Source organism: Terrapene carolina, unplaced genomic scaffold (assembly GCF_002925995.2).
Source record: "Terrapene carolina triunguis isolate 2854851 unplaced genomic scaffold, T_m_triunguis-2.0 Scaffold740, whole genome shotgun sequence".
NCBI classification, from domain to species: Eukaryota; Metazoa; Chordata; order Testudines; family Emydidae; genus Terrapene; species Terrapene triunguis.
The window spans coordinates 105,531-128,295 of record NW_020665091.1 but is presented as its reverse complement, the minus strand read 5'-3'; the positions used below and the strand labels follow the sequence as shown (position 1 = coordinate 128,295).

Here is a 22,765-nt window from a genome sequence, read left to right as displayed (position 1 = left end):
TTTGTTATGTGGGAGTTAAGTGTCCGAGAGCAACGCAGGAGCGCTCTTACCGAGCCACTGAGCAGGCTGTCCTGTTACATTGCTCTTGTTCATGTTGATGCTTTTACTGACTCTAAAAGCTCATTTCACTGAGGTACAAATCCCAATATTCATCTCAGTTCACTAACCCCATCTCTGGAATTTCTATCCCATAACCCACCAGAAATGAGTGAGCAGTCAGTGACCTATGTGGACCTCAGATTTCATACTCCCGCAGAGCAGAAGAGAAAACGAAGACCAAAGCACACCAGGATCATAGGTACTGTATATTTATAATCTCCTGAATCTATGTCTAACATTATGCTTTTAGCCCCACTCAAATCTCCTTCTTGAACTTTATCCTACAAACCCTAACGTTATATATCAAGAATCTGTGTTAGAGTTTTTTCTCAAATGTCAGTAAAACTATGTTGTTAGTTTTGTGTCAGTCTGTATGATATAAAGGAGCCCCAAGAAATGCATAGTCTTCCAGGTATGGGAAGGAGTTGGCTTTGTGCCTACAAAGCCCTGGAATACAATTATTTGATTATGAAGTAATAAACTCTTGTGTCACAGGGTGGTACTGGCCCTTTATGAGGGAAGAGACTAGTTCACCTGTGACTGGTCAGCTGTCCCCAGTTGGTCTATAGGAGAAAGCACCTCAGTGGATTGCTCCGTGAGCCAATATTTTCCATCTTGAGTTGACTGTTCAGGTTTTCCAGAACTTCCATGGCCTGCAGCCTCATCATGGAATCTTTCTGTCAGTCAGCAAAGATTTGGAGCCATCACTCATGAGATAGGTCTCTTGGACCTGAGGATAAGCATTCACACGGTTCCAGGCTTAACTACATCTTTGACCTCCCTCCAGCTCTTCCTTGAGGGCACCCACTGAAGATTTTGGCTTCCCAGCTCTCACATCTCTTGAGGCAGAGACCCACATCTTGCCTTCTGGGGGTTTAGGCTTGCAGTACCTCTGCACCTCATTGTGATTTCCCAGCAGGTCTGATCGGGGACCAGCACCTGCAGTTAACTCTTTTACAAGGGCTATAACAGTGTATTCCAGTTACCAACCAACCTTCACAAAGCAAACTGTATTTATTCTTAGGGAAAAAGCATTAAAGAGAAAACATATTTTAAAACAATAAAAGAACCTATATACATGCTAAAAGCTTACCTGAGGTCACCCCCAGCTCCAACACAGAGCTCTGGTAGGGTGAGTCTTTCAAACTCTTGGTCCCAAGTTTATGTCAGTTTTTATGATCAGAAGCCAGATACCCAACTGGATAGTTCAACTGTTACTTTGTACAGCTCAGGCCTTTGATCTGCAGTTTCTGAGAACAGGTAATCCCCAGTCAATGCTCCTCTCCTCAGGGTGTAGCTTCAAAAGGTCAGATAGCAGAAAATAATAAGAAACAAATGTACGTCACCACCTTACTATGTGCTTTCTGTCTGGGATGGACATACTCTAACTGGCTACAGCCTTTGGGCCAAATCCTGATGTCCTTACTAAATTTTACTCAGTCTTACTAGGCCATTACTGCAGGGGAAAAAAATTCAGGGCCAGATTCTGATTCCTTTCCTTATTCATATTCACAGAACAAGATACAACTCAACATGAGTCACAATTAAAGAATCTGACTCTCAGAGAATTCACCTCTTGTTCTGTTCATGACTTATCTGAGAACAGGCGTCAATTTTTTAAAAATGGGTTTCTATATGAAATTATCCAGTGTGTAGTTTATGTTCCAAGCTTGGAGTAGGCTGTCAACTATTTGCAGTGGCTACTGCTTCAAGAATTCACTGTTCATACTTCACTATTGGATCAATGTGATCGGTCACCTAAGTCACATGCTATTGTTTCTGCTTCCTAATTGGATGACTCTGATAAAGGTCAAATTGGAAATCTGACACAAATTTTGAACAATGTGTGCAATTAACCAATGGAACAGATTACCAAGGAATGTGATAATTCTCCACCATTTGGAGTCTTTAAATGAAGATTTACTCTCTTTCTAAAAGATATCGCTCAATTCAACCACAAATTATTAGTTTTGGAAACAGGAATTACAGGGTGAGGTTCTATGGTCTGTGTTACATTACGCAGGAATTCAGACCTGATGCTCATAATGGTGACTTCTAGCCTTAACATCTATGAAGTTATGTTCCCATCTACTGTGATGACAATTTCATAGAGCTGTCTTTCCATCCAGAAACCAGTGAGCAGGAAATAACCTACTCTGATCTGAAGTTTCACACTCCTTCAAAGCAGCAGAGGCAACAAAGACCTACAAGTGCAGAGAGCAAAGGTATTATGCACTATGAGCTTCTGGCTCCTTACTTTCTTTTATCAAAGTGTTCATAGTCAAACATCCTCCTCCTGGTGTAGCCGCTGTCCATGGCCTCATGTTTAATGAACCATAAAATTAGAATTTTGTCTACTGTGGAAGGAAATGGCATGTTAATGGGAGCTCGCTTAGGACCACACTGTGCCAATGCCTGGGCAGAAATTGGGATGTGACAGATCTGGACTTCACTGTTTTCTCCACATCTTCTCAATTCACACAAGATTTATTGAGCACATATTCAATAGCTATTATTATTGGATTGGTTTAGCTCCATAGAGGTGGGTTCTGGCTTTGGTAGACTGGTGTGGCTGAGAGCTCTGTTCTGATCCCAGAGATCTAGTCATCTTTGCTTTCATTTTCATTTTCTCTCTTATTTCTGTTAGAATCTCCTTCTCCATCTTCACCATGGCTCATTACAGTGATTCTGGGGCTCCTCTGCCTGGCTTTGCTAGTAACTGCAGGGGTTTTGGGTGCCAAGTGTAAGTATTTGCCAAGAAGGCAACAAAACATTATCTGAACCATTATAATGTTTAGAAGGGATCTTCTAATAAGTATTTGAGTGATGTGTGTAAATGCATATGTGAGACACTGTCATAGTTTGCATTACTTTGTGAAAACAACTGGTATTCAGAACCTGTAGCCTGCCGAGCTGTGATTTGAATTTTACCAGTAAAACACGTGAGAAGCTGAGATGCCTTTAAGGGTGTGTCTACTGTAGCTATGTTGACCTATCCTTCCAGGGTAGACCAGGTCTTTCATTCAAGTTGTAGTAGTTCATGCTTTTAGCTCAGAAGGTCACCAGTTCAATCCCTAATGTGTAAGCCATAATGATAACGGTCATGGTTGCTGTTAGCATCCTTATAATGCAAAATGCAAATGATTTATATAAGTGTATTGAATTTTGTTTTAACTGATTTCTTGGGATGTGGATTTAAGTTCTCCAGGCTTCCCATCAAGTAAGAAGTGAGGAACTTATCCAGAAACAGGCTATTCTGAAAAACTTCACCCAATTGCAGAAAACCCTGAAAAACTGTACTCAGCAAAGAGATGATCTCCAAGCCAATAACACAGAACTCTCAAATGCTGTGAATAGGGAAGGTATCGATCAGAGCTCACTCTTCTGTTATATCCTTTATGGTAATATTGTTGCTTTATCAGAATCCAGCTCTCCTTGTCTTTATTAACAACAAAAGTTACTTCCGTCGCTGTGCACAAAATGTACAAGGGCCTCATCTAAATATTAATTACATGGAAAGCCACAAACAAATCTTAGCAAAAATATGGTGTCCTAAACAGTGGACATAATAAATTATCCCTGGCTCACTAGCTTCAAAGTAGAGGAACCTGGGTGGCTTCTTCCCAATTTACATCTCTCAATGGTACAAGGGAAAGACACTGATAAACAGAGGGATTTTGACAAATGCAAGAGACAACTAGGCTGCTGCTATTAGGTTTTCATCCTAGTCAACATCATTGTTGCCATCACTTTGAAAATGAGGCCATGATGATGATGACTCATCTGCAACAGAAGCAAGTTGTTTAGAAAGGCATCTCATTGTTGCTACCTCCTGCACAATTGCTCTCATTACCTTTCTTGTTCATTGTGATCTGAATGGAGCTGGATGGGAAACAGGTTTCCTGTCCCATGAGCACTTTTGAGAATTCAAAATTTTCCCATTTCATGTTGGGATAAAACCGAGACCTTTCAAAGTTTTCCGTGAAAACACAGAGAAACCCTTGAGTAGCCAATAGCCTGGAGTTGAGGGGACTCATGCAGGATGAGGGAGAATCAGGGTTAAGTCCCTGCTCTGCCTGATTCAGAAAAGAGCCTTGACCCAAGTATCCCATACGCCAGGTTATTTTGGGGGCACCCACATCAGCTTCATCCTAGCTGGCAAGACAAACAGTACATTCCCAGGGAGAAATATACACACTAGCTAGTACACGGTGACATTCTGTATCACACTGTGTCGCACCCATCAATAGAGAAATATGATGGGTCTATATTGCTCTCTTTTTCAAGGAGATAAATGCAGCTCTTGCCCTGAAGGCTGGATACAGCATAGAAGGAAGTGTTACCATTTTACACATGAAAGGAGCTCCTGGCAGAAGAGTCGAGAATACTGCTCGTCTCACAGCTCCAGACTGCTGAGGATAGAGAACAAGGAAGAACTGGTAGGGAATTTACCCTTTGCCTTATTTTCCTGTATTTTCCAAACTACACCTGCCCAATATTCATCTGCTGGAGAAGTGGGATATGGGTATAAAATGAAAAAGAACACTGGCAGGGTAAAATGACCCTCTAAACTGCTTGTGTTGTATTCAGAGCTGTGTCCCCAAGAGACACTGGGCAGATTTTGGGCACCAGAGAAGGAGTGAATCCAAATTTTATCACTGACTTCAGGACTGATTAAAGGGAGTGTGATGTCCTAGCCTAGGGATTAGTGCTCTGCATAGCACGAGGAAAGCACAGAGTCCATTCCTAGGGTCTGAGTCTCCTCTCACTCCATCGTGAATCAGGACTTCCTCCACTGAATTCAATGAAATGAAACCCATCTGAGAATAAAACCAAGCTTTGTCTCTCTTTAACAGAGGCTGGAAATGCTGTTGGGTTAGTGTCTGTGCTGCTTGGGAAGAGAACTCCCCATCTCTCTCATTAGTGATACCCCTGACTGATGGGACAATTGTGTTGACTTGTTCTCCAGGGTATCCTATCAGTTCTTCTCAGCCAGGACAGTAGCTGTGATGCTTCCCTGGAGGGGCAGGTGCAGATCAAATTGGGCAAAAATCTCATACAATCTATGGTTAACTATTTTGGAAAAAATGGGGTGTGATTGGCCAACGTATGGGCATTACGAAACACTGGTCCTGTTTGGGACACATCAACCTCATTCTCATCCCTGGTATCCATATACCTACCAAAGTGGATTGATGTAAATGATTTAGTCTTGTTCCCAAACAGGATTTCATAAACAGACTGGCGTGTTTTCACTGGATTGGACTATTCCGTACGGGAGCTGCTACAAGCTGGATGTGGGAGGATGGCACAGCTCATTCCACTGACCTGTAAGTCTCTGGCAGATCTAGAAGCTGTTCACTTGTGTTTTACATCCTTGTGCATTTCTTACAGAATTTGCAGTCTGGCACTGCTACTGAACGTATAGAATTATTGTGCATGTTTTACTTTTACAAATTCTCACAGGAAGGAGTGGTGCTATTTGGATTGTTTAAATCTAAATGAATAAACATAATTAAACAATTGAATAACATTAGCAGGATAAGTAATTCTGAGAAGTGAAATTAATAGGTAAGGCAAGTTAACCCCAATATTTAGGCAGCCAAATGCAATGACACTGTTTGTGATTTTAAAAAAATGGCATGGCTGAGCGTTAAATGTAGCTTTCCACCCCAGGTTCCAAGTAAAGAAGAAAGAGCCTGGAGAGTCCTGTGCACTTTTGAATGCAGGAGAAGCCTCCTCCTATAATTGTGCACAACGATATTGCTGTATTTGTGTGAAGAGAGCTGCTTAGCTGAAGCCTGAGGATCACAGCATCCGAGACACATTTCCTGGGATGCTCCAAAGACAAAGAGAAATCACTTCGATTTGCTGTGTTACCATTCAGACTGAGGGCTGCAGTTTCAGGTGATAAAATACACAGCAGACTGTCAAGAAGCAGGGCAGAGACCCCAAACTGGAATCTTCTCCAGCCAACCAGAGCACTCCCACCATACTGAATGACTGTCATTCACATCTGGGTGATAAGAGTTGATTTCAGAGGCCATTCGTGCAAATATTAATAAATACTTTGTAAAAAATATAGAGTGTTGTTTGTGCACTGGGTGTTTTACAGAAAAATACAATTTGCCCCAAAGAGCTTACTGTGTAAATTCAAACAAAATACAATCAATGAGGCTCATACAGAGACAAAAGAGGAATGGGAGAGGAAGAGAATCACCATCTTGGTGACTGGGGATTGAGCTGTGGGTGTCTAGAGCTAAAAGGCTGAGTTAGAGAAATAACTCCCCAGCTGGCAGCTGTAACACACTCACATGCTCTGTGGGTTGGGCACACAGGGGTATGTGTCACTCACACTGAACAGTGGGTTACACATTTTCCCTGAAGAGAGAAAGCTTGTCTCAGGCTCACAGCAGTTTGAATCCCAGATCAGCTTCAATTTTATAGCATCTGCAATCTTGGTTATGACCACGGATTGAACGGGAGGCCTCCAGAGCTAACATCACGAGTCTGTACAGCTTGAGATGTGCTTAAACAAATGAAGTGCTTAAATTTGGCACTGTAACCCTGCCTGGAGTGGCTCACAACCATGAGTGTCAACCTTAGGGCAGGCTGTCAAGCACCAGGGCAGAGATCTGAAACTGGCTGTGTGTTCTATAATTAGATTTCACAAATCCAGTAACAAGTGTGAACTCCTAAAGCACTATAACTGCCTTACTATGGAGTCACAGACCAGTCCCCTGGAAAATTCCAGTCTATCTTGCCACCCAGGCAACTGGACTATGTGATAATTGATTACTTTATCAAAACCACAACAATATTCAGGTTACTCCCAATAGCAAAGGACCAGTCTTGGAGCTTTGTGCTTAATGTTGGGAAAACAGAGCTGTCCCTCCTCCCCTCCTGTTTGTGCATGTTTGTGGATGCTCGTTTAGAGTCCCAGTCTAAATGTGTTCGAAGCTATTCTCTGGAATGTTCACAGTCTCCTTCAGCAACCTGTTTGTTCAGAATTTTTTAACAAGAATTGAAATGACAATTAGAGATGAAGGGCTGGATTCCTAGCTGGTGTAACTTGATATAGAGCCACTGAAGTCAATGAAACTTCACCAAATCATACCAGCTGAAGATCTTGCCCAAGTTGGTCTTCGTTGCACAGGGCCAGGTTAGCCCCTGCCAGCCCCAGGATCAGGGAGAAGTCAGCAGGCCAAGTCCTTCCAATGCTTCCCTAAGGCTTGGGCCTTTGTGGATCAGGGATCCTGTCTTGTTGCTGGATCAGGAAGAAGGCTCTGAGCCTGTTTAAAACCAGGCTATTTATTGACTGTTGGTCTGTAGAGACTCCAGTTTGAACTCATATGTGGCAACCTCTCCACGTGGCTACAAAGGGCTCATGACCTGCAGAATTATATTAGCATCCCTCTGCTCCTGGTGCAGTTACATACAATTCCACAAAAGCATGGACACAGCAACATTTTTAATACAATGTACCCAAAAGATATTAAACCTAATTCAATACGATTTAAACTTTACTGAATTAAGTTACCTTAATGCCATAAGGTGTCTCCAGTATAGTGTTAGTCTGAACACTCTTGCACAACCTACCCAAGGGAGGGAGGGGGCTTCAGTGAGCTTGGGATCAAGCCCTAAATGTACTTGAATAAGGTCAGTGTAACACTTTTACCCCCTATTAGCTGAATGTCTGGATATATTAGAGCAGCTACTCCAAATATTCAAGGGTTCTGATTACTTAAACTTTGATCTTGTGGTTACTGTACTGTACTGTGTGGTAGTGTAAAGCAAGGGCATAATCTTGATTTCGTTCAACAGATTGAGCACTCTACTAAAGCTTTTATGGGAATGGGGAAAGACTCCCGGCAAAGCTGTGCACTAATTATGGAATGTGAGGATTAGTGAGGTGGTTAAATTTAACATATGATATTTCTGATGATCTGAATATATGATGTAGCAAATCTATTTTTTAAATTTAACGTTTAGGGCCAGATCCACTATTTAGTAAGAGTGCCTGGACTACATGTGAGTGTCTAATTTTAACTGCTTTGGCTTAACAATTATGGTCCCACTGACATTTTGAAGTTACCATGTTGAGGTTGGTGTCTGCATGTGTGAGACGCTGAGCTGCTGCTGTGGTTTCACTGGAGAAGTTTTATTTCATTGTAAAAGCCAATTTAACAGTCACTTGCATAACGGCAAATCTCAACTAATAGAAAAACATTGTAGGCACTCACTGATAATGCACTAATTCAGTACAATTGCACCTATTCAATACCAGTTACAGCTAAACAGTTCCTGTTTGATGTCCTTTGAAAAGTCAGTATTTCCTGAATAAAGCAATACTTAAGGTCAATTAGTTTACTTAGTGGAAAGTGAACAAATTTTTTTGCCTTTGTTTTTTTTCTTCGCATTAATTACACAATAAACATGGGAAACTCAAACAGTGACAGCAGGAGAATGAAGACACGATTTACATTCTAGCAATGAAGAATTGATCAAAAATGTCCTACCCTTTGATTTCATCTTCATTTTGGGGGAGGTCAGATCATCTTGTTGGAAAATCCTGGATGCTGTCAATTATAATCACAATGGGTCTGATTCTGTTACACTTCTTGTTAGGAGTAAGTCACTCCATGACTCATCTCAATTCAATCAACGGAACAAACTGCAGATTAAAAGACTGTGCTTTCATCATGGAGCTCATAGTAAGGGTTTAGTCATGGTTAGCTAACACAATGCTGAATGTTTGTTCTTCTCCATACATATAGATAAACTATGTTCAGCCACAGTTCACCTAACATAGTTACTGAAAACTATGTTCAGATATGGCTAAACTTCATAGTATAGAAGTCCTGAGATACTTCAAATTATCACTATTAATATTATAATTATTTTATTATTACATATATTTATAGAGCTCCCATCACCGTGGTATCGGATCTGCCAGAACCTCCGTGTTGGAGGGTTAACAATATCACTAACCTGCTGCAAAATGCTTCAGACTTAGGGAAAACAGCCTGCTTCCTGCTCCTGGGCTCAGCTTCTCCCAGCCCACACAGGGCACATGGCCTTTTGTAAAGCAGCTGCCATGACTGCTTGCCCTCATGTAGTCTGACCCCAGCAACAGGGAACCTAATGAGTATTCCCAAAACTACCACACCCAATTCCAGAAACTTCTGGTTGTGGAGTGTTAATTGTGCATCTGCCTAGCAACAATGACCCAGACACAACCCACTCCTACCCTCTTCCCAATAGATCTCTTAAAGAGATATCTCCCTATTAGGCCTGTGGGTTACAATAGCACAGCTTGCTAAATCAGCAGACCTCAATGTAAAGAAAGACTACAGGTACGGGTCGGTGACAAAGGCACTCGGGCAGGTTTATTGTCCTCATGGCACAGTACTAGTGCCCTGGCTCTGTGGTTACAGGTACACTAACACACGAGTTCTCTGTGGCAAGGAACAGCTCAGCCAGCAGCAGGAATCTCTGCTGTCCCCTAGACCACACAAAGGGTTACAGGGAAGTACCTTGACATTTATAGAGTACAACTTAGGTACCCCCTTATGTGTTTCATGATATCTGCTTGTTACCTCCTCTTGTATCTTGCTCCAGGTGTCTTGGGCAAAACATCCCTATTCATCACTTCAATCAAACCATCTTATCTTGTGTTAGGTCAGGATGTACCTGGGCTAATCTTTTGGAGTGTGTTCACACACATACCCAATATCTGTTGCTTCTTAGGAATGCCTGTGTTTTGGCAACACTAGCAATACCTTTGTCAAGGTCATGTATTGCACAGTAAACTTGTAAGTATCTGCTTTAATAGATGACCTGATTTTGGTTCCTGGCATGGCCTGACTTTGCTGACTATGGTTCAGGCCTCAGATCTTCCACCAGGCCTAGTGCTGCAAGCTCTTTCTCTCTCCTACAGACAAGTCTTTGACTCTGCACTGAAGAGGGATGTAGAGCATGTTATTGCTCTTACAAACCATGTCATCAACAATATGACAATCCCATTGTGACATACCAAGGTACAATCTAGACTAATGAGCAGCTGCGTCACCCTTTCCCTGTAATCTTGGGTGCCTTACAATGCCTTGCTGAAGGAGCTCCACTTGTGCCTCTCACAAGCAGCCTTCCAGCATGCAAGCCACTCCCTGAGTGTCTGTGTGTAACTGCAGCCTGCCAGATACACTTGGGTTATAATCTGGCTCTCACCAGCTTTGGTTATACTGCAGGGTGACCCCCAACACACCCTCTGTCTTAAATTTCCCCCCAGAAATGTATGTCCTGTTCTGCCCAACCCTATCATGGACAATAAAAGTTACATTAAGTCAGTTATTTCTTTAATAGAAATAATATACACACAACTTGCCATCCCAAATTGAGTTTTCAAGACACTTGAATTTAAACATACTAGATTAGATAAAACAATTAAACGAGTTTATTAACTATAATGAGAGATTTTAAGTGAGTACAAGTAATGAGGCATAAAAAGTCAGAAAGTGTTACAAGAAAAAATAAAGATAAAACATTATTGGTACCTAACTTAGCAAAATATGTTAAATTCAAAGCAAAGTTTTCTCACCACATACTTTCAGCAGTCTTACCTACCAAACTTCTGAAGTCAGGACCCCTCCCTCAGTCCAACAGCTGCTTCCTTTATCCCTTCAGTTTCAGTGAATTGATGGGCAGAGAGAGAGGGGAGCCTTGAGGTGTTTGTCCCGCCTTTTTATTGTTTCCGTCCCCCTCTTGAAAACATTTCCAGCTAGGTAGCAGGATACAAAGAGTCTATGTTGAAGGATGTTCCCTGTTGCTTTTTTCTCACCTGTTTGAGCTTCCTTTGTTTCCCTTCATTCTTCATTATTCTGTTTACTGCTTAAATGCAACTTAAGCAGAGCACACGTTCCTTTTTCTGCGACAGACCTGTTTGCCAACCTCAGTTAGGAAGATGTGTTAATAACACCATAAAGTGGAATCTTTTAACTTCACATGAATGGCTGCCACACACATGTTATCAGGATGATACGGATCAGCAAATTATGAGTTTTCAAATGATACTTTACAAGGCATACTGTTGTACAAAGATTTTTACAATAGTGTGTAGGATGTGAATACAGGGTGTCGCGGGGTCACTCACCACACTGGCACCTCCTGCTGGCCATTTCAGGAATTAGCTCTGGTCATTGGGTGTGCCCTCTGGTGATGGTGGCTCTCCTGTACTTGTCTCCACCTGCAGACCCACTGGAGTTCCAGGATCACTGCCTCTGCTTCATGGCACAGCCCTCCGGCCATGTCACAATCCGGGTTCCCTCCTTCTGGGGGACTCCTTCCACAACAGTCTAGCCTCTCCTTGCAGTGGCTTGGCAGTCCATAGCCTGGCCGCTCCTTCAGCGGCAAGTGTGTGTGTGTGTGTGGGGAGGGGAACCCAGGCCCGCCCACTACTCTGGGGTCCAGCCCAAAGATCCTGTAAACAACAGCTTCCTGCTGGCCCTCCTTTCTTTCTCCACCAGTCTGTCTCAACCCTCTGGGCCACTTCCACACAGCCCCAGCACCTTTGGCTCCTGCCTCTGGTTTCTTCACAGGGGTACATTCTGTCACACCCATTTGACCTTGAGTCACATCCAGAGATGCTTATCAACATTGGAAGATGGGAGGGATCAGGAAGGAAAGCTATCTCTTGGAGGTCAGAAAGTGTTGGGATAAAGTGAGAACTGCCAAAAGCCAAGCAGAGTTGGACCTTGCAAAGGGAATTAAAACCAATAGTAAAATGTTCCATAGCCATATAAATAAAAAGAAAACAAGGAAAGAAGAAGTGGGAACAGTAAGCACTGAGGATGGGTTGGAGATCAAAGATAGTCTAGGCATGGGCCAACACCTAAATAAATACTTTGCCTTAGATTTTAATAAGGCTAATGGAGAGCTTAGGGGTAGTGGCAGGGTGGCTAATGGCAATGAGGATATGGAAGTAGAAATTACCACCTCCAGGTGGAAGTCAAATTCACACAGCTTAATGGGACTAAATCGGGGGGCCTGGATAATCTCCATCCAAGAATATTAAAGGAACTGGCACATGAAATTGTAAGCCCAGTAGCAAAGATTTTTAATGAATCTGTGAACTTGGGGCTTGTACCCTATGACCGGAGAACTGCTAATATAGTTCCTATTTTTCAGAGGGGGAAAAAAAGTGATCTGGGAAACTATAGGCCTGTTAGTTTGACCTCAATTGTATGCAAGGTCTTGGAACAAATTTTGAAAGAGAAAGTAGTTAAAGACATAGAGGTTAATGGTAATTGAGATAAAATACAACATTGTTTTATAAAAGGTAGATCTTGCTAGATCAACCTGATCTCCTTCTTTGAGAAGATAACTGATTTTTAGACAAAGGAAATGAAGTAGATCTAATCTACCTGAATTTCAGTAAGGCATTTGACACAGGCTTCAGGTTTCAGACACCATCAGATTAGGCCTGAATAAAGACTGGGAGTGGTTGGGTCATTACAAAACCTAAACTTAATTTCCCCAATACTAATTTCCCCCTACTGTTACTCACACCTTCTTGTCAACTGTCTGAAATGGGCCACTCTCATTACCACTTCAAAAGTTATTTTTCCTCCCTTGGTATCCTGTTGTCAATTGAATTGTCTCGTTAAACTGACCTCACACTTGGTAAGACAACTCACATCTTTTTATGTATTTATACCTGCTTCTGTATTTTCCACTCCATGCATCTGATGAAGTGGGTTCTAGCCCACGAAAGCTTATACCCAAATAAATTTGTTAGTCTCTAAGGTGCCACAAAGCCTCCTCATTGCATTTGATACAGTTCCACATGGGAAATTATTAGTTAAATTAGACAAAATGGGGATTAATATGATAATTGAAAGGTGGATAGGGAACTGGTTAAATGGGGGGCTACAATGGATCATGCTGAAAGTTGAACGGTCAGACTGGAGAGAGATTACTAGTAGATTTCCTCTGGGATTGGTCTCGGGAGCAATCTTATTGAACATTTTTATTAGTGACCTTTTCACAAAAAGTGTGTGTGCGCTAATAAAATTTGTTGATGACACAAAGTAAGGAGGTATTTCCAATACAGAGGAGGATTAGAATATCATAGAAGAAGATCTGGATGACTTTGTAAACTGAAGTAATAGAAATGGGGTGAAATTTAATATTGCAAAGTGCAAACTCATGCACTTAGGGACTAACAACAAGATTTTTTGCTATAAGCCAGGGATTTATCAGTTGGAAGTGACAGAGGAGGGGAAAAACCTGTGTGTATTGGTTGGTCACAGGATGGCTATGAGCTGCCAATGAGAAGTGGCCATGAAAGAGGCTAATGAAGTCCTAAAATGCATCGGGTGATGTATTTCCTGTTAAGACAGGGAAGTGATCGTACCATTGTACACGGCACTGGTGAGACCTCATCAGGAATGCTGTATGCAATTCTGCTCACCCATTGTGATAAACGAAGGGGGGAGTAGCTCCCTGTTATGGACCCAGCCAGCCAGTAAGCTATAAAATCCCTCTTAGTAGCTGTTCTCTACTTACTTTACCTGTAAAGGGTTAAAAGGCTCACTGCGATGCATAGGTAAAAGGAAGTGAGTGGGCACCTGGCTAAAAGAGCAAATGGGAAGGCTAGAACTTTTTGAAAAATTGAAACAAGACTCCCCTTTTGTCTGTCTGTTGTTGTTCTTGGAGAGAAGCAGAGACAGGGCTGGAACTATGCTGTAAGAAACTTGGGGCCAGATATGAAAAATCATCAGTATCATACCTAGAAACTACTCATTTGAAATCCCAGATATGTAAGCAGATCAGGAAATGTCTAGGAAGACATGATCAGGTTTATCTCCTTTTATTTCTTTATGGCTTGTGGACTCCTCTGTGCTAAACCCAGGTGCTTTTGTTTTGCTTGTAACCTTTAAGCTGGACCTCAAGAAACTATTCTTGATGTGTAATTCTTGTATTTGCTCTTTTTAAATCTAGCAATAGCCTAAGTTTCCAGATGTATTTTCTTCCTTTTGTTTTTTTTAAATAAAATTTACCTTTAAAAAAAAAACAGAATTGGATTTTTGTATCCTAAGAGGTTTGTGCACATGTTGTTTAATTATCTGATGGCAACAGCTGATTTCCTTTGTTTTTATTTCTCAGCTCTTCCCTGGGGGGGGGGGGGGGGGGGGGGGGAAGGGGCTTGAGGTACCCCACAGGAAGGAATTCCCAAGTGAGCCTTTCTGGGTTCTCAAAGGGGTTTTGCACTTGCCAGTACTCTCTTAGCCAATCGTCTAAGGCCAATGCTTCAAAAGTCCATTGTCCTCTCTTGCTAGGTAAGGAAAAACTTCTGTCTGTGTCACAGTAGGATGTGGGGCAGGAAGGTGGTTGTCAAAAGGGAAGTAGGATGCACTCTTAGTTTTGTATTATATTTGTTATTATATTAGAGTTTGTCAACAACAAAAGGCAGATGGGCAGCCTGTTCCTTTAACAAGGGCCCCTGTGTGCTTGTGCATGAGGAATATAGTTAGTGAGGCCCCTAGGCCATTACAAAGTAGCCCTGAACCACTCATCTTCCCCACCCTTTTCTACAAATCTTCTCTTAAATCATGCTCTCTTCCACTTCAGCTGTGCCTTTTAATTTCCCCTATGCCTTCTGCATTAGGGCTTTAGTAATCATAACACCTCTGTTTTCAATAATTTCTCAGGTCCCTAATCTACTGTCTTGTATTATTTAATACTACATAGCACCTAGGGTTACAGCCCGTATACAAGTAAAATATAAAGTGTTATATAAAAAGAGAAAAATCATCCTTTAGGGCCCCTTGAATGTAATTGATAAATAAAAGAGAAAACCTAAAATGCAATTGTTGCTTTGCAGATGTTGCTATAAAATATCTGCAAAAATGTAATCCCGTAATGTTTCTGTTAATCTTGTTTATTATTTCTGGTAGTCCAATGCTTCATAAAGTGGGAAAGTATTTCTGTATTACAAATGCTTGCCCATGCTAAAGCATGACAGCTAACAAGTAATGGCTACCTAGAAAACTGCTTCACTAAAAATGATTTCAGTTAGTTATCAACATTCCCCAAAAGTCCAGGACAGCTCTTTTATCCCCACTATCCTGTTTTACATGTTAAACCTCTAAAAGTTTATTTTTAAAAACTTTATTTGCTATGGTTAAAATCTGTATGTTTGGCAAAAAAGAACATGGAAAGATGAAATTTTAAATTAAATAAAAAAACAGAAAAGGGTTGGGGGTGGATTGGGACTGTTTCTTCAAATAACATAGTCAGAGGCTACAGCCTTATCTCTGGATTTCATGCCATCATAAAACCATTGTTGCCGGCACAGAGTGCCCAAGGACAGCAACAGCGGGGTTCGTTGTCCGGTGTGCTTCGCGCCAATAAACACACCAGGGTGGAGAAGCAATCAAAGTTTATTTGGGATCCCAAAGCGGTGCAAGGAGACTGGCAAGTCTCAAATCAAGCACACTATCATAAGCAGTTTCTTTCTTCTTATACATTTTTGCAGCTAAGCCTCACCCCCCCCTTCCCCTCCCTTCCTCCCCCTCTACCCCTCCCTTCCCTGGTAACAGTTATTAAGCAAATAGCAATTACATTTAAGCAGTTAAGTCATTCTTGGCAGCTATAAGCTTAGCTTGTTAATAACTTCTTTAAACCGTTATCTTGTCCTTTTTCCCTTTGAACCATTATTTTCCCTTCAGCCAGAAACATGCAGGCCTCATTATTACCGCTTGATACCGGTGTGAGCAGGGGGTTGCACACAGATAACTGGTTGCTTACATATTCCAATTGCACCTGGCTAGTGAGGTCGATTAGAGTTAAAACATGGGAGAAGTTTGGTTCTTTTGGGCCTAGTGCAGGAAGGCTTCATTGACACTAGTGGCCTTCCACCCTCCCGAGTTACCTAGGGTCATGCCTAGTGACACCAACACCATGGCTTTTGTTTTTTAAAAACTATTTTAGATTATAAAAACCATCAACTGTGGGTTTTATACTACACCCTAAATATTAAAACTTTCTTTACAATTTACAAGTGATAAGCCTGTAGATGTGTGTGTGTGTGTGTGTGTGTGTGTGTGTGTGTTTGTGTTTTGCATTCTGGTCAATTCTTTTAGGCAAAATTCTAAAAAGCAAACTAACACTGTTTTTTAAAGATAAGGGGATAAGGGAAACTGGTGTAGAAAGGCTGAACATAACTTTACTGAGGGCCTTTCTACTATTTTTAAAAACAAATGCTAAAGGCTTTATGTAAAAAGAGGTAATTTAGTTCCTGGTACAAAACTAAGAACAAATAAGGATGTCTGCTAAATTTACATAAATTTTGTAAATAAAGAAATTTACATGTATGCTCCTTTTGATTGGTGTTTTAAAAGTTTATCTGTTAACACTTTACTAGATCGAATTCTTATCTTCTGTAAAAAGTGTTATCAACTCTTTTACATAAGCTAGTTTTCTTTTAAGTTAGCCTGTGTGAGTTTTGTATAAAGTGTGTAAATCTAAAGCTTTCTTTACAATTTACAAGTAATAAGTTTTTAGAGCAGTTTTCTTGTTTGCAAAACTTTAAAAAGCAAGCTAATACAATTTTTTTAAATGGCTGGTGTATTTCTATAAAAAAAACTTGTGTTATCTACAGTGTTTGTCTTTTCATTCAGTTGCTTAAAGAGATGCATTTTGTAAACAGGTCAGCAGACAAAAGCTATGCCTCTTGGGACATTATGGTTGGTTCAGGAAAGTGAAATTCTATGACATGTCTAAAGAATAGCTTCTGATTGGCTCATCCAAGAGTCATGACTTGTCCAAGACTGACTGTCCTGGAATTACTGGCATTTGACTAGTGGCAGCTGCAGCGGTAAGGTGCTTTTCTCTTTTCTCTGCTCCTTGGTCAATGACACAGGCTTTCTTCCTTTCCTGTTGTTTTAAAACTTTATCTTCAGCTTTCTCACTTTATTTTCTCTCCCTGTCTGTAACAGGCTGAAAGTCTTTTGCTTTTCTTGGCTGTTCTACAGCCTCTCTCATTGTATGTTTTGTTTAATCACCACCTCTTCCCCCCAATGTTCTCTAAAAATGCATGTTCTATTACTAATATTTAATGCCTTTATTTAAAAAAAAATACAATTATTGCTCTCTATTTTTTGTCATTTAGACTTTATTTTAAAATAACCAAAATGCATACAAATTCTTCTTTTTAAAAAAAAATGCATGTTCTGTTACTCACATTTAATGCCTTTATTTCAAAAGACATACATTGTTTCTCTAAAAAGATGTGTCATTCAGACTTTATGTCAAAATAACGTCAATGCATAAACTATTTTTTCTCTAAAATGGCCTATTAACATACTTATGTCTTCACACTTTATTCCTCTTCTTACTAAACTTTATTGAAAAGGGCTTAACTGTGTAAAAGCCTATTTTTTTCTGAAAATAAATTATTTATTCTTCTAACCTTAAAACTTCTTAAATGGCTCTCCATGTGGAAAAAAAAACCCCACACTCAAGCAGTCCTAATGCTCCCATAAAAAAAATTAAAAAATCAAAATGGCTGCCACACCAATAATGTACATGTCCAAAAATGGGATCAGAGAGTGGGACATAAAGCAAAAAAAAAAAAAAGGGGGGGGGGAGGTGTAGAAACATGTCATAATTTATATGGGGATGTCATTTGAAATAATTACTTGTGAGTCCTAATGGCCCAGCCAATCCATGAGGAAGGGTCAAACCAACTGGTATATAGGCTGCTAATGAAAGCAGCCACTCCAGTCTGCTCAACGGCACTATCTTGTTGGGGATGCTCCCTGTTACCTGGTAGTTCTGACTGACTACTCCTGCTCCAACTTGCTGCTGCCTCTGCTTCAGCCCATGCCTATTCCTGTTATGGTTCCTGCTCCAGCCTGTGCCCTAAAACCGTGAGGTAGATACTTAACTTTTTCAAAAATGGTAACATTAATAGGTTAAAGAGAATTGATGAGCAAATCAAACCATATAATACCATAGTACCACACAAAGACACACTACTGCTGATGTCTCATGAGTGGCAAAATGAGTTTAAGAGCAAGATTTGAAAACATAAAAACAAAACACACTTTCCCAAGTAGAACTTTCTTTACATTATTTTGTAAGGCAAATGTTTATAAACAACAATGTTTTCAAACAGGACTGGAAGCCGAGAATTGTGACTACGTCTAGTCTCTTTGAATGGTTCTGCCTCTGTTCACCAAGGGGGAATGCTGAGGCAGAATGGCTTGTGGACCACCACAGTTGTGTCTCCAAACAGGGGTCGCAGGAGCCATTAACTGCTGTTTTCTCAGAACTCCTGCAGATCTAGCATTGTCTTCCTGGTTGGCCGGAGGTGTGTGTTCAGATGCAGAACTCCTGCTGTAGGAGCACCTGGGTGGCTGATGAAGGAGCAGCAGGAGGAGGCAGTGGCTGATAAGGGGCCCAGTAGCAGGTAGGCGCTGGACTCTGTCAAACACTAGTCCAGTTAGCCAGTCCATTGAGGTATGTTCTCATTCTTGACGCCATCTCTCATCCTCTAGGAACTGGTCCAGAATTCTCTCCTCTTGCTGCAGAGAGTGCTCTTAAACTGCTCCTGATTTTTCTGCTGCACACCTGCAAGCAGGTCCCCATGGCCCTTCTACACCTTCCTCTGCCCTCTCTTGGGTTCTGGTCCTGCCCTCTTGCTGGGGTGGTTTCAGTTTCAGAAGCTAAAGTATCTGCAAAATCAATGAGCATAAAAACATTTTATGTTTGGCCTTGAGAAAAACTTGACTCCGCCTCCAATAACATAACTGCTGTAGAAGGCCAAAATGTTGATACTTTTAAACACTCAAGAAATGTAACTCCCTCTACACTGGGTGCCCTGGTTCTCAGAAAGCTGCTACAGCCCATAAGGAAAGACCAGCTGCATATAATGGTGATACAAAAATTAGTAGTGGTTTTAATCATTTAAAAAGTTCATCCTGTCTCAAGAAGTTGGAGGATAGTGTGGAGATTCCTTCCAAGGACTATGTAACCAGTTTCAATTTTCTTCTTTAAGACTGGACACCCACTGGAGGATTGTATTTCAAGTACCTCAATGGAAAAAGGAAGTGGATTTTCAGTCTTCATTCTGTGCCAGGGAAACGTTTCTGAGAATGAGAACCCCACTACATATCACTGTATGGAGGGATCTGGTGATCTATGAAGGAGGTCCAAACAGATTTGCACACCCCAGGAATCTGAAAGACCAGCTGGAGCTCATGCTGCATGAAAAAATTGCTGGAATATGCTTCCAGGATTGGGAGAAGAATGGAATGTAAATCAACACAATTCTGAGCTAGGATGGAGAGATTTCATGCAAAAGGAGAACCCAGTCCCTGCCTGCCTCTGAAAAACCTGCCTTTGTGCCTATTGGCTGCGAAATGGACAGGAAAGTGGAAACATATGGCAACTTAAATATCTTTCCTGGGATGTATGCACATTGTTTCAAATAATTTCTTCAGATAACTTTAATGGAATGCTGCATTGTTCTCTCTTCCAACACAAAAACGGAGCTGCTACCCACCCACTTGTCCTGATCCACTCACTCTTGGCAGCCTTCTTCTCTGCCAGGAGACAAAGGTTAAGCAGGGCAAGTCACCCCAACCTCTTTAACTCTCCTGGGACCCAGGAGAACATTACAAACATTTTCTTCTAACAAATTCTAAGGAATGCTGCACTGTTTTCTCTTCCCCTTTTAGACCAAAGCTGCCCTCTCACCCACCCTGCTTTGCATGGCCCCTGCAGCCTGCCTCTCAGCTGGGAGAGAAAGTGTGAAGCTGTTACAAATGTTCCAATTTCAATAACTTCCCTGGGACACAGCAAAGCAGTACAGACGTTTCCCTCAGACAACTTTAAAGGTGTGGTGAGCTGTGTTCTCTTCCCCCCACCGGGACGAGACCCACCCCCAGGAAGAAGCTCTGGGATGCTTGCTGCCCCAGAATGCTCACTGTCTTATAGGCAACTGAGGAAAGGGCAGATACAAGACTACACAGATATTTTGAAACATCACTTAGGAACTAGTGTAGACTCAATTTAATGCAGTTAAAATAGACTTTTGGTCAGATTTGGGTGGGAGAGTGTTGGTACCTCTAAACCCCATCTGCTGTGGACCTCAAATAGCTAATCCAGTTATAAAGGTGTTAAAATACATCTGCATTAGTGGTGTTTCAAATGGATTTAGCTGACATTTTTTTTTAAAAACATCTTTTTTCAAGATTAAGACAAGATCACTGAGGGGGAACCAATCCCACAAAGCCCAGTGGGGTAATCCAAGATCCCCAAATAGTCAGCTCCCCTCCCCTGCAGCAACAGGGCCCAGATCTGCTCTGGTGGCTGCTGGAAGGACAGGTGGCTTTTTCCCTGGCTCTGATGGTTGCTGCTCTTACCTCTTCTGGAGGCTGTCTGCAGATTTATGTATAAGTCACTGCATCAGTTACACTTGGCTCACACTTCCATCCTTTTCTTTGCAACCATAAGCATTAGGAAAATTCATATGTTCATGAATGCTTAGACTCTGATCCCAGCACACAACTCTGGGAGCTGTGGTCCTGGGCATATGCATATTACATCTGTGCCTTAATCTGGCCTTCCCATGACTGTTTCTCTGAGGGGGAGCGAAGCCTGAAAAGCCAAGCAAAGCCCACAGGATATTTTGAACATCTATGCAATGTGCTGTGAGTTGTGTGACATTTTCGTATCTCAAATGGGGAAAATTTGGTTTGTGGGTGAAGCCTGGAAGAGTATCACTAATTTTGTTTTTTAATTTGACCCCTGGTCATAATGATGCTTTAACCCATAAAAATGAAAATCCTTTTGCTCTGAACATTTTGTGAGGGGGCAGCTCACTTCAAACCAGTTATGTGCGAACTTCCTGTGCAGTTGTAGCCGGAACACCACAGCAAATAATTTTTTCCTCCCTTGTTTTATGTTGACTCTCTACTAACATGATAGACAAACTCTCATATTTTTATGCCATACGAAGATATCAACACGTCTATTCCAGGACTCCAGCCAAAGATCTCTGACATCCACACAGGTATCATCACCAAATGTCTTAGTAGCTTTTGTTATTAGACTAGATAATTGATGTAGGTTGGTTTTTAACTCTAGGGCTTCTCTTTTCTCTTATAAATTTAGTACAAGTGGTTATAAACATTACTATTGCATTAATCAGCATTAACATTAGCATTAGTGTCAAGTATCAGGGGGTAGCCGTGTTAGTCTGTATCTACAAAAACAACAAGGAGTCTGGTGGCACCTTAAAGACTAACAGATTTATTTGGGATGCATCCGAAGAAGTGAGGTTTTTACTCATGAAAGCTTATGCCCAAATAAATCTGTTAGTCTTTAAGGTGCCACCAGACTCCTTGTTGTTTTTATTAGCATTAGTATGGGCTGTCCTTCCAATATGTGAATTTGCATTTGTGCTCCTTTTGCCTTCTGTAATGTATTTGGTTGTTTTACCATTAAACACCAAGGGTAAACATTTTCAAAAATGGCTAAATAATATAGGCACTTTTGAAACTTTACATCGAAGCTATAAGATCTTTTCCAACCCAGGAAGGCAGTCTATGGATCAGATCTCGAGTTTAGAAAATCATTGTTTACAAACATTCAAAAAATCCTATTTGAAAAAATAAATTGAAGCTGGTTGAGAAATGATTCTAGTCCTACTGATTGAAAAATGGGTGAGGGTCCAAAGCTAAAGTGTGATGACTCATGTCAGTGTATTAAATCAGGAGTAGGTATGATTTGGGTTACTGTAGATAAGATTATACTGAACTAGATGATATTCTGAACCCTATAGAAGTCAGAGAAAAAAATACAAAAGCACCTGGAGAGGTTAGAAATAAGGGCAGGAAAAGGGGCAAGGTACTATTTTTATGCAACATAATCACACTCATGTTGTTTCTCTTAGCGGTTTCTTGAGAAGAACTCTGGTGGTCTCTGGCCCAGGAGTTTTTGGTATAGGGTGCTCACCTTAAATTGCTCTTATCATTTTGGTGGAGCCTGGGTTTGTTGACCTTCAGGGCATGGTGCAAGACTCATCTTTTTAGCATTTTCTGAGGATGGAATATGACACATTGCTTTCCCAGAGCTGGAGCTGGGATGATGATTTTGAGTTTTACTCTCTATCATAGAATTGAGGGTGTTAGAAATTATGTAGTGAGGGTCTGGCTATGGACGATACCAACTATAGGTAGCATATTTTAATTTTTGTTGGTAATAGGTTTGTACAGATACAATTGATTGGAACTTACTAAGCAATTATATTCCAATTGGTGATGCACAAGTAGAAATAGACCAGTTCCCGCTGTCTGAGCTATATTGGCTCTATGGGGCTAAAAGGAATTTTTAAAAAAATTCTAACTTATTTTTGACAGTCAGTAACTATGATCTGAATATGCACAGAGCAAATACCCGCTGGGTAAGAGGATATCAATTTTACATAGTTACTTTTTCAGAGTAGCATCTCACTTTAAGTTTTTATGGAGTCTGTGCTCCCATATGTCACACATGCAGCTCTAGAAGAGTGCTCTGTGCTGGACACTCCCCAGGCTGCTGTGTGGAGTCCCAAACCACTGGATCAATGAGCTCTGAAGCTTCCTTGGCTATCAGTAGA

At 41.2% G+C, this 22,765-nt stretch overlaps 1 protein-coding gene across 1 annotated transcript; it reads left to right on the top strand.

Annotated features, from left to right (window-relative positions):
- Positions 1-204: 204 nt before the first annotated feature.
- On the top strand, positions 205-5,893 carry LOC112112744 (natural killer cells antigen CD94-like). Its single transcript, XM_024208783.2, has 7 exons — positions 205-298; positions 2,229-2,324; positions 2,747-2,842; positions 3,300-3,461; positions 4,387-4,538; positions 5,326-5,429; positions 5,776-5,893. Exons 1-7 carry the CDS (start codon positions 205-207, stop codon positions 5,891-5,893), a joined length of 822 nt encoding a protein of 273 aa, XP_024064551.2.
- The last annotated feature ends 16,872 nt before the right edge of the window (positions 5,894-22,765 follow it).

Bases quoted from the DNA above. Each gene is read 5' to 3' on its own strand.
- LOC112112744 (XM_024208783.2), top strand. From the start codon at position 205: ATGAGTGAGCAGTCAGTGACCTATGTGGACCTCAGATTTCATACTCCC. The intron at 2,325-2,746 runs GTATTATGCACT...TATTTCTGTTAG, and splicing joins TACAAGTGCAGAGAGCAAAG to AATCTCCTTCTCCATCTTCA. The intron at 5,430-5,775 runs GTAAGTCTCTGG...TTTCCACCCCAG, and splicing joins ACAGCTCATTCCACTGACCT to GTTCCAAGTAAAGAAGAAAG.